General features: G+C 56.9%; 6 protein-coding genes across 6 annotated transcripts; 1 reads left to right on the plus strand and 5 right to left on the minus strand.

Moving 5' to 3' along the window:
* Positions 1-568: 568 nt before the first annotated feature.
* PG986_012967 (interferon-induced GTP-binding protein Mx3) lies at positions 569-3,739 on the minus strand (the record flags this gene model as incomplete). Its single annotated transcript, XM_066849189.1, has 4 exons — positions 569-795; positions 999-2,499; positions 2,561-3,450; positions 3,505-3,739. 4 exons carry the CDS (start codon positions 3,737-3,739, stop codon positions 569-571), a joined length of 2,853 nt encoding a protein of 950 aa, XP_066695885.1.
* Positions 3,740-4,910: 1,171 nt separating this feature from the next.
* On the minus strand, positions 4,911-5,951 carry PG986_012968 (pap2 superfamily protein; the record flags this gene model as incomplete). The annotated part of the gene is made up of 2 exons (XM_066849190.1): positions 4,911-5,774; positions 5,895-5,951. The coding sequence occupies 2 exons, from the start codon at positions 5,949-5,951 to the stop codon at positions 4,911-4,913; spliced, it is 921 nt and encodes a 306-aa protein (XP_066695886.1).
* Positions 5,952-6,578: 627 nt separating this feature from the next.
* On the plus strand, positions 6,579-8,342 carry PG986_012969 (ff domain protein; the record flags this gene model as incomplete). Its single annotated transcript, XM_066849191.1, has 1 exon — positions 6,579-8,342. One exon carries the CDS (start codon positions 6,579-6,581, stop codon positions 8,340-8,342), a length of 1,764 nt encoding a protein of 587 aa, XP_066695887.1.
* A 357-nt stretch (positions 8,343-8,699) lies between these two features.
* PG986_012970 (Hydrolase) lies at positions 8,700-9,829 on the minus strand (the record flags this gene model as incomplete). Its single annotated transcript, XM_066849192.1, has 3 exons — positions 8,700-9,017; positions 9,098-9,485; positions 9,780-9,829. 3 exons carry the CDS (start codon positions 9,827-9,829, stop codon positions 8,700-8,702), a joined length of 756 nt encoding a protein of 251 aa, XP_066695888.1.
* A 1,310-nt stretch (positions 9,830-11,139) lies between these two features.
* On the minus strand, positions 11,140-12,465 carry PG986_012971 (uncharacterized protein; the record flags this gene model as incomplete). Its single annotated transcript, XM_066849193.1, has 1 exon — positions 11,140-12,465. One exon carries the CDS (start codon positions 12,463-12,465, stop codon positions 11,140-11,142), a length of 1,326 nt encoding a protein of 441 aa, XP_066695889.1.
* Positions 12,466-13,003: 538 nt separating this feature from the next.
* On the minus strand, positions 13,004-14,034 carry PG986_012972 (uncharacterized protein; the record flags this gene model as incomplete). Its single annotated transcript, XM_066849194.1, has 2 exons — positions 13,004-13,531; positions 13,573-14,034. 2 exons carry the CDS (start codon positions 14,032-14,034, stop codon positions 13,004-13,006), a joined length of 990 nt encoding a protein of 329 aa, XP_066695890.1.
* Positions 14,035-14,117: the final 83 nt, after the last annotated feature.

Here is a 14,117-nt window from a genome sequence, read left to right on the forward strand (position 1 = left end):
ATTGACGCGAAACCAGCTGAGTTAGGACATCAATCATCACTGGGAACTAGAAGATAGAATGATGACTGGTCGGGGGGGGTGTATTAGCTCCAACAACCCCCCGCGAAGAATGTGTACATGCACACCTCGACTACCTAACTAATCTACGTGATCTCGCCGAAAACCTCTATCATACATGCGTGTCACTTTTCCCTTGGGCGAAACTTGTTTTCGTTCCCCTGTTTCTCGCCCTTTACTCTTGACAATTATGCGTATCTCGAAATCAAAATCCGTCGTCGCCAAACACACTCATGTAGGTCTGAACCACCAACATGGAAACCAGAGCCTAGTCCTGCAAGTAGGTGATCTAGGGGACCAGAAACTCCTTGATCCGGATCCTGCAGCGGCCGCGAAAAGCATCAAACAAAAGGAAAAAGCGTCCAACCGCTTTGCACACGCGCTCTCGAAACACTATGGTCTTTCAACAGGTAGCCAGCCCATCATCAAATGGCAACCACCGAAAGAGAAGAAACCCCACAACAGAAAGACGTAAATCAAGCAATCGATCACACGATCAATCGCACGCAACTCAAACCTCATCGCCCATTACACTGTCCACCTCCATATCGGCCATGTCGCTTCCCAGTGCCCCGCTGTTATAGAAGGGGCGACGAGCACCGCCACCACTGATCTCGAGTTGGTTGATAGAATCGATAGCCTGGGTCAGCTTGTTCATCTCGCGCCGAAGCTGAGTGCGCTGGACGGCGATCGTATCGTCTTCCTCCATCAGTTGGGCGTAGATGGAATCATCGCGACCTAGAGCAGAGCACGTAGTCAGTACACGGTATCGAGAAAGATGGATGTGACATGGTAGAGAATGAGCAAAGTAAGAGGCGGAGAGGGGTGGGGTAGGGCGAAGCATGGTGCAAGAACACAACACCAAGCAAAGACAGCTCGTATTCTTGCAGTGCCCGCCCACGGTCCGAGAAAGGAAATGATAAAAAGGGCTTGTTGCTTACCTGCTTCGCTAATCTGCAACTTCTCGTCAAGGAACAGGTCCAGCGATCGACGCGCAATCGGTTTGAGCAGATTCGCGTTCATGCTGATGGCCACGCTCCGCATAAAGTGCATGGCGGCCGCGATGTAGTACCCGCGCACGACGGCAGCGACCTTGATCTCGGCGGCGTAGGGGTCGTCGCCAAGGCGCGGCAGGTGCTTGCGGATGAAGTCGTTCTGCTTGGCCCGGTCCTCCTCGCTGTTGCCGTTCTGCACGTCCCAGGCAAAACCTGCTACGCGTAGCCGGTTCATGTTGCGCGCGCGCCGCAGCACCAGCTCCTCTTGCTCCTTGTACCTTGTATAGTTCTCCTCGTCTGTAACGAACATGCCCTCCATCTCGGCCCAGTACAGGTCTGTTAGCCGGCCGGCCTGGCGCTGCTCGTTCTCTGCGATAAAGGACTTGAGATGCTCGCGCGACATGGCGTAGATGTTGCGTCGGATGAAGCTGGACATTGAGCTTTCGAGCGCTCTATAAATGACATTCTCATACAAAGCCACGGTGTGCTGTTTATACATATCCAGTGCAGGCTGCCAGTTCCTAATGGCCTTCTGGATCAGGGGATCGTATACGTTCTGGGGAATGACGTCGGGCGGCATCCCCGGGGTTTGGCATCTCTGAATCTCCTGGCGAATTGATACGATACTGAGGCCTTGTCTGCCAAGATTGTAGAACTGCCGGAAGGGGGATTGGTCCTCGTTCGGCACGGGCGGTGTCAGCATTGGCGTCGCTCGCATGGATTGCGACGCCCTCGGCCAGTCGTTTTCTGGCTTGATAGGAGACATATCAACGGCGCCAGCGCGCGAGCGTTTTGATGGTGTGCCGCGGATGGTCGAGTCGCTTGGCCGAGCTCGCTTTCGGTTCGAGGGTGTGTCAACCATGGTGACGGAGGACGTATCGTCATCAGACATGTTAAGGTCAATGACGGGCGGTGGATCATCATCCTTAACCAGACAGGTTGGCTTTATCTTGAGAAGGCAAGCTTGGAATTGCTTGTTGAGGGTGTTCCACTCCGACAAGAAATCGTTGTCCTTAATACCGTCTTTCACGTCCGAGTAGAATCGGAGTAGACTGGACTTGACCTCGTGCTCGACATTATGAGGTAGCTCGGGCAGCTCCGAAAGCCGGTTTCTGACTTCTCGGAGGCGCTCGTTGATCTTCAGCTTGATCGAGGGTAGGCTGTCAGTAAAAGCGTCGCTGAGGCGTCGCGAGATGAATTTGGTCAGCAACTCGACTCCGCACCGGTCCTGAAAGTGCTCGAACTCATTAGGCCAGTCACTAGGGCCGGTATGGAAGAAGTGCTGTTCCCATTGCGCGGCACTTTCCAGGGCCTCGTCCGGGGGGCGAGAAGTGATGAAGTAACCTTGGCCGACAGTGTGTTTCTCGCCACGGAGAATCGCCAACCAGGACGCCGAGTCTTGGATCAAGTCAGCTTTGGTCATGATGCCGATTGTGCGGTTTTGTGCCTATCATCAGATTAATATAACCGGAACCATGCGGCGTGAGGAGAGAAGGACAGGAACATACTCTTGCATCGCGGATTATCCCAAGAGAGATGGAGTTCTCCGGGTCGTGGTTCATGGGGAGCGCCCACATAATAATGGCTCGCTCACGGCGGACATAATGGCTGGTAAGGTTCTTCACGACTTGTACAATGTACTCATCTTCCTCCTTGCTGGGTGCCAAGAATACACCGGGGAGATCGTAAAAGCTCAAGTCCGGAAGACTGGGGCCCTTTACCTCGAGAGCGACGATGTTCGGCGAGAATTGGGCCTCGGTCTCTGTCGCTGCCTGCTCCAGGGTCGTCTCTTTGGCATAAGCACCCTCGCCAGGAACGAAGAGTTCAGAGTTGCGGCTGTGGTTCAAAATGGCAACCTGCGCCCATCGGAGGACTTCCTCGATTTCGGCCTTGTCGAAGATGGTCTTGAAACTCCGTGACTCGCGATGTGGTTTCTTGACCCAAGGCGGAAACGGGTTGGCTTTGGTCACGTCGGACTTCTTGATTGGGCCCGTTGGGCAGTAGTCGTAGTCCAATTGGAGGGAGACCGTGCATTGCCAGACCGGTTCTCGATTGCGGCTGAGGCGGATGTGAATGGGACATCGAGTACAGACGCCACCGGAGCGGGGAAGGTTGAGCGCGGCCAGGCCAGACATCAAGCTGGACTTGCCAGAGGACTGGTCGCCAACCATGACCAGCTCAGGCAGCTCTGCGACATGCTGTATGCCTAGCTGCTGCAGTTCTCCGACAGTATCGTTGCAGGCCTTTAGCTTCATGCCGATATCTGTGAAGCTGCGGTGTGTGAAGCTCTGCTGCATATCATCGTGCGATGACGGCACGCTCTCATCACGTACGCTCTGTCTGACGCGCATCTCCATCATGAGAGGATCAGCCTCACTCTCCCGGGTTTCATAACTAGCTGCGGGAGGATTAGTTTGACTGAAGTCGACAAGAGGAAATAAGAAGTACATACGGGCTTCCGATCGGTGAAACTGAGACCGCGTGGCGTGGCCGTTGACTGTTGAGGCAGGGGGAGCATCTGAACGATGGAATTGGGAACGGGTAGGTCCAACTGTTGATGCCTGCGGCATGCTTCTCATGGAAGGAGGTGCCAATGATGGTGTTGCTCTCATGATTCCCGACGCCTTCTCAGACGGCGCTTGCGGTGAACCGAGTTCCCGCTTGACCACAAAGTGCTGGTTGTCCATGATGTACTATTACATACACACCTGGTATAAATGTTAGTGCATGTTACTGAGCAACGGCGGCGATGGCCAATGGAGGAAGAAAGACTTACTGGACAGGCGATCTGGAGATGCAATGTGTTGTACAAATTAACGGGCGAAAATGCAAAAACGACCTGGGGTGGCCGAGGTGAAATACAAGTGAAATGCTCAAGCAAACATTCCAAAGTACTTTGGCGCTGGGAGGCGAAAACTGACAGGTCAGAACAGCACCTGCAGTCAGTTTGGCGATGGCTTTTGGCGTCGAGTTCGATTGGAGAAGGGAGGTGGTTTCCCAATGCCACTGCTGCAAGCCGCCTCGGAGTTGCTCAAGCTACAAGTTGTCGCCAGTTCTCGCCTTGCCAGTAGCGTCTGTTAGTGGAATGCGCTGAATTGGCTGCAGGTGCTAACAGCATGGATCTGAGGACCGAGGGAGATCTCTGGCCCTGGGCTGTTTTCAGGGACGGGAGGCGAGTGGTTGGTCGCAGGGACGCGAGGTGGGGTGGCTCTGGTCGGCACAGCAATTCACAGGGCCCCATACAAACCGCTATGGGGAGTCGTGAGTGGATGGTGAAGGGGCTTGCTGTGCAACTTGGCAACCCCTTGTCCAAAGTCAAGCCCAAGACGCCTAGCAAGCAGAAAAAGAAACGATGGTCACCTTACTGCATGCACTCGAAACTCGAAGGCTAAAGTGCTTGCATTAGTCTCGTCAACCAATTGACAGAATCACGGATGGATGGCCAAGTTCGAAGCTGAATCCCTCGGTGACTGTTGGTCTCAGATCGACCGGCAGACTGCCGCAACAGCAAACAGACATGCTTGCAAACGAAGAAACGATATGTCAAAATTCCAGCTAATACAAATCTTCGCACGATATCTCAATGACCTCGGAAAACATGCGCCAAGAAAATGCCCTTCCAACATGTATCCCTTACCCTGCCTCGCTCAACTCTATGCCCCAAAGTGTATTATGGAAAAAAAGTCCCAACTCCCCCTGGATGTATATATAGTGAAAACTCTAACCAGCTGTATAGCATGCTTCCGTTGTGTCGCATCCAATTAAATAGAGTTAGTCAAAGTAGAAACTCACTTCGGTCTGGCAGGGAATGCCTGGTTGGGGATCAAGGAGATCAATCCACTATTGGCATTTCGTTAGCTATCCTCTATTCTGCCCCAGCTGTGTCATCTCATACGCACCATTCCGACCAAGGACCGGCCCTCCCTCCTCCTCATCCCGCACTCGACTCCAACCGCCCCGCGCCTCCCTCTCCTGCTCTTCGATGGAGCCCGGGGCCGGGTACGGCACGTTGCACTCCCGGCTCGAGAGCCGCGGCCAGTAGCGCCGGTAGCTCCAGAAAGCGATCGTGATCCCCAACAACGAGCCCGTACACACATCGTACACATCGTGTCGGTAGTCCTGGCAACGACTCATCGCGATCATGGTAGCTCCGACAATGGGTGCCAGGCAGATCAGCGCCCGGCCCAGGTCCCGCCTGTCACGGAAGATGCGCAACTGGCCCGCGAGGAAGAGCGCCGTGTAGCCCAGCCCCGCGAAGCTGAAGCTGCTGTGCCCCGAGGGGAACGAGCGCCAGCCGTCGTGCAGGGTGTGGCTGTCCGTCTCGGTGCACACAGTGAAGTCGACCAGCGTGTTCTTGGGAGTGCCGGCCTTCGGCTTGCAGCGCGCGAGCAGGTCTGGCCTGGGTCGGCCCACTGTGTTCTTCACCACGTCCGTCAGGAAGCTAGTCAGGATGACGGCGATGGCGAGGCCCAACACGGTGGTGTGGTGCTTGTGGAATGAGGCGCGCGTCGATAGGTTCACGAGGATCACGGCGACCAGCGGGACGAAGGCGGCGTACACGATGTTCATAGCGACTGGTACGCGCTCGACCTCGGCGTGCGGGAAGGAGATGGCGAGGTCGGAAATGCTGAAGAGGCGGTGGAAGGGCTCGACGAGCAGGGCGATGAGGATGTAGGCCGTCAGCAGGGCTGCAAAGCCGATGTAGTCGGGGGCGTAGGAGTGCTGCACATTGGTAGAGAGTCAGTCTCAAGTTCCTGAATGTCGACATGCATCCTCAGGGGGCAGCCGGCGCCAAAAGGGTAGACGCAAGCAGATAGGTAGCCAGCACACAGGAATACTTACAGTCCAGAACCGGGCCAGGGCACCCAGAATGCCCCCCCGTGGCGGCACTGCTCCCATTTGACGGCGCCATAGCTGCAAGTCACCGTCTCCGAATGCTTTTGAAGATGTTCCAGAGCATGTTCAAGGGTGTGCGCCGCCAGTGACCGAATAAGTGGTGGTAAATAGTGGGCTGTTGGAATTAAGACATAGGGACCGCGTGCCTGGTTCAAATGACGGGAAGATCGACGTAGCAGCGCACTTGTTGCTTGTCTTCTAAGGGCGAGCTGTCCCTTTGCGGTTCAGCTGAGCGCTAGACGTTTTAGCGGGACAAGGCCTAGCTTCTTGGCTGGTTGCTGGCCAGCCCCGAATACTGCTGGAAGGAAGGTCATCGGCTGTGTTGATAAACGGTCAGACCTTGGAAGCGATGAAAACATATGCAAATAGATGGGACATATCAATCAATTTACTGGCTATTAAATACCCTCGAGAGAATAAATTGCTTTCAAATAGGCCAGACAAACAGCCGCAAGTGCTACGGAAGTTGCTCCATGTCTCAGTCGGTCGGTGCAACTTGCAAGCATTGATGCCCCACTAGCACTCACCTAGGTCAACAAAGTTGTTGCATCACCAAAAGTCAAACTTCCCAAGCTCCCTCTCAGCCCACGATACGTCAAACAAAAACCACCAAGTCGCGTGGCCGACAACATGCTCAAATCTACACACAAACCCTCGGGCAACGCCCCTCCTCCCCTGCCGCCGGGATGGACTGAACACAAGGCCCCGACCGGGCACACCTATTACTACAATACCGCGACGCAAGAGTCAACATACAAACGACCAGGGCTCGTCGAGACAGCCTTACCACCGCCGCCACCAAACCCCAACGCGAGCTTCCTACAACACTCCGCAATACCCAACCTATCCAATCCTGCGGCCGCGAATGCATGGCAGGCACAATTCAATGCTCCGCCCCAACAACAGCACCATCAAAGAGGCGGATTTGGAGGAGGCAGAGGCGGTCATCATGGCGCCAACGACAGGCCACGTCCGCAACCCCGGGACAAGCCAAAAAGATCGATCCCCATCCCAGGCTGCGAGCCGTGGGCCCTGGTATACACCAAGTACGGGCGCCGATTCGTCTACAACCCAACCAAGAAAGCGAGCTACTGGCGCATACCCGAGAAGGTCATGAAGGGCGTAATAGAGCTGGACATCAAGAGCATCCAAGACAAGGCCACAGGCGATAAGAGCGCGAGCGCAGAACCTACGACAAAATCCAAAGATGGTGACTCCGAGATGGCTGATGCGCCAGCCAAGGAGCAAGAAGAAGAGCAAGAAGAGATTGGTTCCGATTACGAAGAGGTCGAAGTCACCGACTCCGAAGGCGAGCACGACGGCGAAGACGGCGAGCACCGATCCAAACGTCAACGAACCGAAGATCAGGAGGAAGAAGAGAAGGGACCCGTCGAGTTTAGCGAAGAGGACTTCGCGGCCCAGCTGCAAGCCATGGGCGCGGACTACGGCCTCGATCCGGGCGAGTACGACGACGGCGATCCCGATGCCTGGCCGGAAGGCGCCGAAGGCCTCGAGATCTCCGAGAGCGACTCCCGCGAGCTCTTTAAAGACTTGCTGGCCGACCACGGCGTGAACCCCTTCTCGCCCTGGGAGAAGCTGATCGACGAAGGCTCCAGCCTGGTCGACGACCCGCGCTGGACCGTCCTGCCCAACATGAAGACGCGCCGCGAGGTCTGGGAAGAATGGAGCCGCGCCGGGATCCAGCTCTCGAAAGAGCGGCGCGCCAAGGAGGAGAAGAAAGACCCCCGGATCCCGTACCTGGCCTTCCTGCAGGCGAAGGCGAACCCGAAGCTCTACTGGGCTGAGTTCCGGCGCAAGTACCGCAAGGAGCCGCCGCTGCGCGACACCAACCTGGCCGACAAGGACCGCGAGAAGCTGTACCGCGACTACATCGCCCGCCTCAAGCTGCCGCTCGAGACGCAGAAGAAGGACCTGTCGAACCTCCTGCACAGCGTGCCGCTCAAGGACCTCAACAACAAGACCCTGCCCGAGAACCTGCCGTCCCAGCTCCTTGCCGATATTCGTTACGTCAGCATTCAGGCTTCCATCCGCGATCCCTTAATCAAGACCTACATCGAGACGCTGCCACCGCCGCCTGAGGAAGGGGAGGCCGTGGACGATGAGGCGAGCCGGAAGGAACGGGCCGAGCGGCGGAAGCGCGAAGATGCGCTGCGGGAACGAGAAAGGGTGGTCGAGGAGCAGAAGCGGAGGCAACAGAAGCAGCTCAAGTTCAGCCAGGCAGTCCTGCGGGAAGAAGAGCGGGAACTGGAGCGCGCGCAGCACATTGATGGCCGCAAGGGCATCACTAGCCAGCTCTTGGCGGAGAGGGAGAAGAAGGGGTCGGATCCTGCTGCTACGGAAGGCAGTGGTGAGGGCACTGGTGAGGGCGCATAGTACTGCAATCATAAATATGGTTATATGCCATTATGCCGAAGTATTCGGGCATGCCATATGCCTCGGTATATTGACCCTATCCGCAAGCGCCTAGTAATTGTTGCTACTGCAATATAAATATTTACAACACCTCTCATCACGCCTTGGACCTCATGAATTTGGTTTTGTAATTTGTATTTCGTTTTATTCATTTGCTTCCTCGCATGCTAATCAGCATCGGGGCTACATCAGTGATGTTCAAGATGCCCTTCCAACAACATGATCAGAAGTGACGATATATATATATATATATTCCTTCTATACGCTCTCTAATCAAAGCTTGCCCTGTGCCCTTCCGTGATTATCACCCTCCAGCCTTCACAGCAGCCAGTGGTTGAACCAAGTGACGGCCTGCAGGAAGGCCTGCTCCTTGGCGAACTTCTGCTCCTTCTTGGAGACGTCGCAGCGCACGGTGAAGCCGTGCTCGGTCTGGCTGTAGAGGTTGATCTGGTAGGGGCGGCCCCCTTCCTTGAGGATCTCCTCGGAGCGGTGCCGCTTCTCGGCCGGGAAGATCTCGTCCGTCTCGGCGGCGGCGATGGAGAGGGGGCCCTTGAAGCCGGCCAGCTCCTCCTCGTCGACGAAGGAGGGGTGGGCGAAGTAGCCGACGGTGATGTCGGGGTAGTGGCGGGCGACGTACTGTTTTGGGGGTTGGTGTCAGTTATCCTATGTATACCATCCGGGAAACCTGAGTAAGTAAAAGGGGAATCGGAACGTACCTTGGCACCGAAGCAGTATCCCACCGACCCGATCTTCTTAACCCCCTTCTCCTGCTTGAGGTACTTGATCGCCTCGACCACGATGGGGTCGACGGCCTCGGTGGTGTGGGGGTTGTCGCCGGTCGAGCCCTTGGTGAGCCAGCTCATGAAGTCGAAGTCGCCGGAGCGGTTGAGCGAGAGGGCGTCGCCGTTGAACAGGTCGATGATCAGGGTCAGGTAGCCGTTGGCGGCGAACTGGTCCGCCATCAGCTTGCTGTTCTGCCAGATGCCGATCACGTCGGGCAGGTACAGGATCGCCGTGTCCTGGGCCTGGGCCACGCCGGCGGGCGGCGTCGCGAGGTAGGCCTCGTACTGGCCGATCTTGAAGGTGGTGCCGGTGGGCTCGCCGCTGGGGAGGGGGGGTTGAGATGTTAGCATGTTGCGTCATTCGGGATGTTCCTGCTGTTCCGTCTCAATTGGCGTTGCTCGGCGCAAAGCATGGGTATCCCATGCAGCTGTTCGCCAGCTTGGGATTTCCAGCTCAAGTGACATCATTGTCGTCTTATGCTTCCATGATGAGATGGCACCCATAGGCATGACATTAGACAATAGCGTATTGCTCATGTGCAGGAATATATTTCTTGTCTCGGGTGGTGGTCATGACGAAACGGAAAATGGATGGCGGGGTAAAATTGTCACTCACTCATGCTTGACGCCGACAGTGCAGCACTTGGCGGGAGGGTTAGAGGCCATTTTTGATGAGTATTGAAGCTGAAGATTTGATGAGATCTTGTCAATTGGTGAAGGTCGGAGAGTTCAATTTGTAATGCAGAGAGGGAGAGAGATTCAATTGGGAAGTCAAGAAGTTTTCAAATATGCCAAGGTGGATGAAGGAAGGAAACCTCTCTGCTTAAAGGGTCCCGCGTCCTGTACTGAGATCCAGGGATGCATCCATCGGAAACAAAAGAGGGGTCGTGCAAGGTTACAGGCTTGCGTAGTGGTTATTACGATCCTTCGCCTATAGCATCACCGGGCCAGGGGTCGCAGGGCCTCTCTACCGGCGTGCAGTGACTGCCGGTCTCTCGCAAAATCTGACCGCTTGGTAAGCCCAAATCTCCAAGCTGGCCGGATCTGGTCTCACAGACGGACAGATAGCCATGTGTGTGGAGTGGGATGTCGTACCTACATCCCTACGTTACATGGTTGGATCTACTTTTATCTCCATCTAGCCCATCTGAGCTCTCCATCTTAGTGCTCCTCATTGGGGCCTTTTGGGGGATTCAGCGCTGGAATTTGCGTTGAGCCCCCTAGGCCCCTGCGGAAAACTGCCCGCACCACTGCAAAGGCCACGGATCGGGCGGATTTCTTACGTCACCAAACACTGGAGCCTAGGGCGTAGTGTATCTTCTAGAAGAAGCTTGTCTGTTATTTCCGGGCGCATATCCAGTGCATATCAGACACCATCTCCAGAAATCTCCGCCTACCCGCCCTTGTTCCTGACGGCGGTTTCGCTCCCGCTACAGACTCTCCGGCAAATTGGCTAGTGGTTAGACATGTTTCGTCAATGCTTCTGGCGGTCAATTAATTGCAGCCAGTGACTATCGAGGTGCCGTTCGGAGAAAGCGTCTGGATGTATTCGCATCCTCCTACATCACAGTCCGCTTCTCTTGACCATGCCGTCAGCAGCTTACTTATCCGAGCGCCCCGAACGCTATTATTGGATGGCAGCTCTGCGACACTTTGAACATTGCCCATTGAGTACCAAACTCCATTAATATGATACAGCTATTCCCTATTAATATTCTTGAGCGTGTGCTCTGCCACGTCTGCTTCCACAGCCCAAAGGCGAAACAATCATTACCTCGGTCCTGTTCCAGTCCAGCCCACTGAGGCCCGCTATCGACGGGATTCCTGCAGGGGTCTCCTTCTAACCCGGTAGTAGGTAGCTTGGTAGCCGCTGACTTCACCCCCAACACCAAAAAAGCAAGCCAAACGCCGCACTAGCATGCAGTTGTTACCACGTTTCCTTTCTACCACTCCTCACTCGGTCTTTGTCCCATCTCTCAGTCCCCGTTCATGCTGAGCGGGCTCATAGCTCGACTCGGCGGCACACCGCCCTTGACGACCACGTTAAGGAGGTGTCGGAACGCGCCCGACTTGGGCGACCTGAACGAGCTCGGAGACATCTCGGCGGGTGATGCAGACGACGCCGCTGGAGCCGCAGCTGTTGCACCCATGGGGTCTTCATGTTGATCCTGCGGCGTCCGACCGGCCGAAATACTGCCGGCCGGCGTGCGGCTTGTGGCTGATGTCTTTCTGCCGTCGCTCTTCTGTTGTGGCTGCGCATGCTCCATCCCGCGGTTGGCGCTCGTGGTGCGGCTCCGAGACTGCGGGCTGAGCCGTCCCACAGCCTGGGCAAGCTGGCCGCTGATGCGACGGGCCTTCTGTTGAGATGCGGCTCCTGTGTCCGTCGATTGGCATGGTGTCACCGTTCTGGGGGTTGATACTCTGCTGGAGGAGGTAGGTCTTACGCTGCTTGCAGCCGACTCGCGTCTTCGATCTTGCAAGTGCTTCTTGTGATGTGGGAACGGGTCCGGCGACGGTTTGGGGCTTTCCGTGGCATGACTTGTTCCGGTTCTCTTCCCGCCGCCCGAAGAAGTTCGGCGTCCAGTGGTGCTTGCGGAGGCTGATGCCTTCCTCTCCGGGAATTTGGTGGGTCGTCGGCCCTTGGCACTTATCCACTGGGACTGCGGTACTGCACCGGCGGTGATATCTTCTTCGTCCGGGCCCATCATGGTGGAATGCCCCGACGATGGTCGCGGTGATCCCGTTGGGAGCTGACGGCCTTGCCCGGCCTTAGAAGCGCCCGTGAATGGGAGCCGCCACTTGTTCGGCGAGGATGGAGGCGGTGACGCCTTCGCCGTGATATTCGTCTCGAATTGTAGGACCGTGCCGGTCGACTCTTTCACGCGTTCTTCCGCGGTGTCGTTCTCTCGGGTGTGCGTCTCAACTCCCGTATCGTAGGGGTGCGTGCTCTCGCCGGGCTTCGTGGGCTTCTCGGGCAAGCTCGCCCGCTTGAGGGCCTTGGCCTCGGCGACCTCGATGCTGTGGTCGAGGTGGTCCTGGACGCTCTCGAGGCGGTGGTGCAGCCATCGCAGGGGCACGGAGGCGGTCTCGAGCGCCTTGACCTTGGCCGGCTTGTTGGGCGGTTTCGTGTCGCTGTTGCTGAAGAAGCCGGACTCGGAGCGTTGCTCGACCAGCGTCGTGACGGTCGGCCAGCGGTTGCGGTAGTCGATCTGGTCGCCCTTGGGCTTGCGCTTGAAGAAGCCGAGGCGGGTGAAGAAGGTGGGGGCAGAGCGCCGTCGGTCGTCGCTTGGGCTGTAGGACATGGCGACAACGGCTAGGGATCGAGTGTAAGGATATATCTACCGTCGCATGATGTGTGGAATGCTCAACGTGTGTTGGTCAGGCCAGGAAGTGCATTTATTGGAGCTCCGTACTTTTATGTCGGATTGAGCAGTCGATCTTGGAGTTGTTTCAACAACCGTTTGATGCTCAAACCTCAAATCAAGACGGTGGAAGTTGCCATACTTGCGGCCAGGAAGGCGCATGGAGTACCCTAGGTGTGTTTGCGTGCAATTATTTAAGTATTGGCTACGTCGAATGTTCGGATGGAAAGTGCAACCGAATTTCGTCTGCTTCAAGTTCATTGCGCATTGCTCCATCTCATGGTCGCGTACTTTCTTGGTAGCCTCTTGGAATATGTGTCATGTGTTGGACTACCGTAGCCACGTTGACTCGGCATCGGATTCGAGATGAGAAAAATAGCACTGCGGCAAAGTACTTGTTAATCACACCTCTTAAGAAGGAACCAGGTATTTCCAATCGGCCGATCTCAATACTTTCCTATTTGCTTCCAAGGCACCTTCACAACGGCGGCTTGCGAGCGTGCACGACGTGTATCGGCCAGTACCCATGCACAATATTGTACTCGATCTCCTGCACCGCCCGCGCAATGTCCCGCTCGATCTCCTCCTCGCCCAGCCCCGCGGCCCGGAAGAGCCGGTGCATCGTCCCGCTCAGCAGCGCCTGCTTCACGTTGGCCCCCTGGTACCGCCCGGCCGTCTTGTAGCGCGTCTCCCGGGGCCACCCGCTCGTCGGCAGCGGCAGCACCGTTTCCCTGTACTCGACGAACCCGGCCTCGCGCATCAGGTCCTTGTACCGCGTGATGGCGAACGCGTCGCGACCCAGGCGCGTCAGGCCCGCCGACACCATGTGCCCGAAGCGCTCGACGCCCGAGCCGGCGCTGGAGCCGTCGAACGACAGCACCTCGGGCCGGGCCTCGACGACCTCGACCCAGCCGCCGGGCGCGAGGTGCTCGTACATCTTGCGGATCAGCTTGCCGTGGTCCTTGATGGCCGTGTAGACGGCGCGCAGATGGATCAGGTCAAAGTCCTGGGGGTCGTCCACTCGTCATCCTCGGCGTCCTCCTTGACGAACGAGACGTTGGGCGGCAGGTACTCCGCTTCCGGCTGGATGAGGCTCAGGTCCGTCCCGACGACCTCGGCGTCCGGGTGCTCCTGCGCGAACTCGATGGGCCAGATGCCCGTGCCGGTCGCGATGTCGAGGACTTTGGACGGGTCGCGGTTCGGCGAGCAGCTGAGCCGGTTGTCGAGCAGGGCCGTCATCATGGCGTGCTGCATGTCGAGCCGGTCCTGCTCCTCGGGGTCGTTGGGGAGGAAGTAGCGGTCCTCCTTGTAGCCCTGGAACTTGCGCCCGTCGATCTCGATCGAGTCGTCCTCCAGGATCGACTTGCCCGTGATCTCGCGGTCGGGGCTGATGACCTCCGGCATCAGCTTGGGGTCGGCCGCCAGGATGACCTCGGCGGCTTGCCTGCCGTCAGCTGCGTCCGGTGCGGACATTGCCCCCGACGATCCTGCGTTTTGGTCTGCGGTCATCGTACTACTAGCGTGACCCGTGAAGCCGGACCTTTGATCTAGCGCTTGGACGGCTGGAAGTTAGATGGTCACTCCCCCGCTGC

Source organism: Apiospora aurea (genome assembly GCF_038362705.1).
Source record: "Apiospora aurea strain CBS 24483 chromosome Unknown utg000008l_segment0_segment0, whole genome shotgun sequence".
Classification (NCBI taxonomy): domain Eukaryota; kingdom Fungi; phylum Ascomycota; class Sordariomycetes; order Amphisphaeriales; family Apiosporaceae; genus Apiospora; species Apiospora aurea.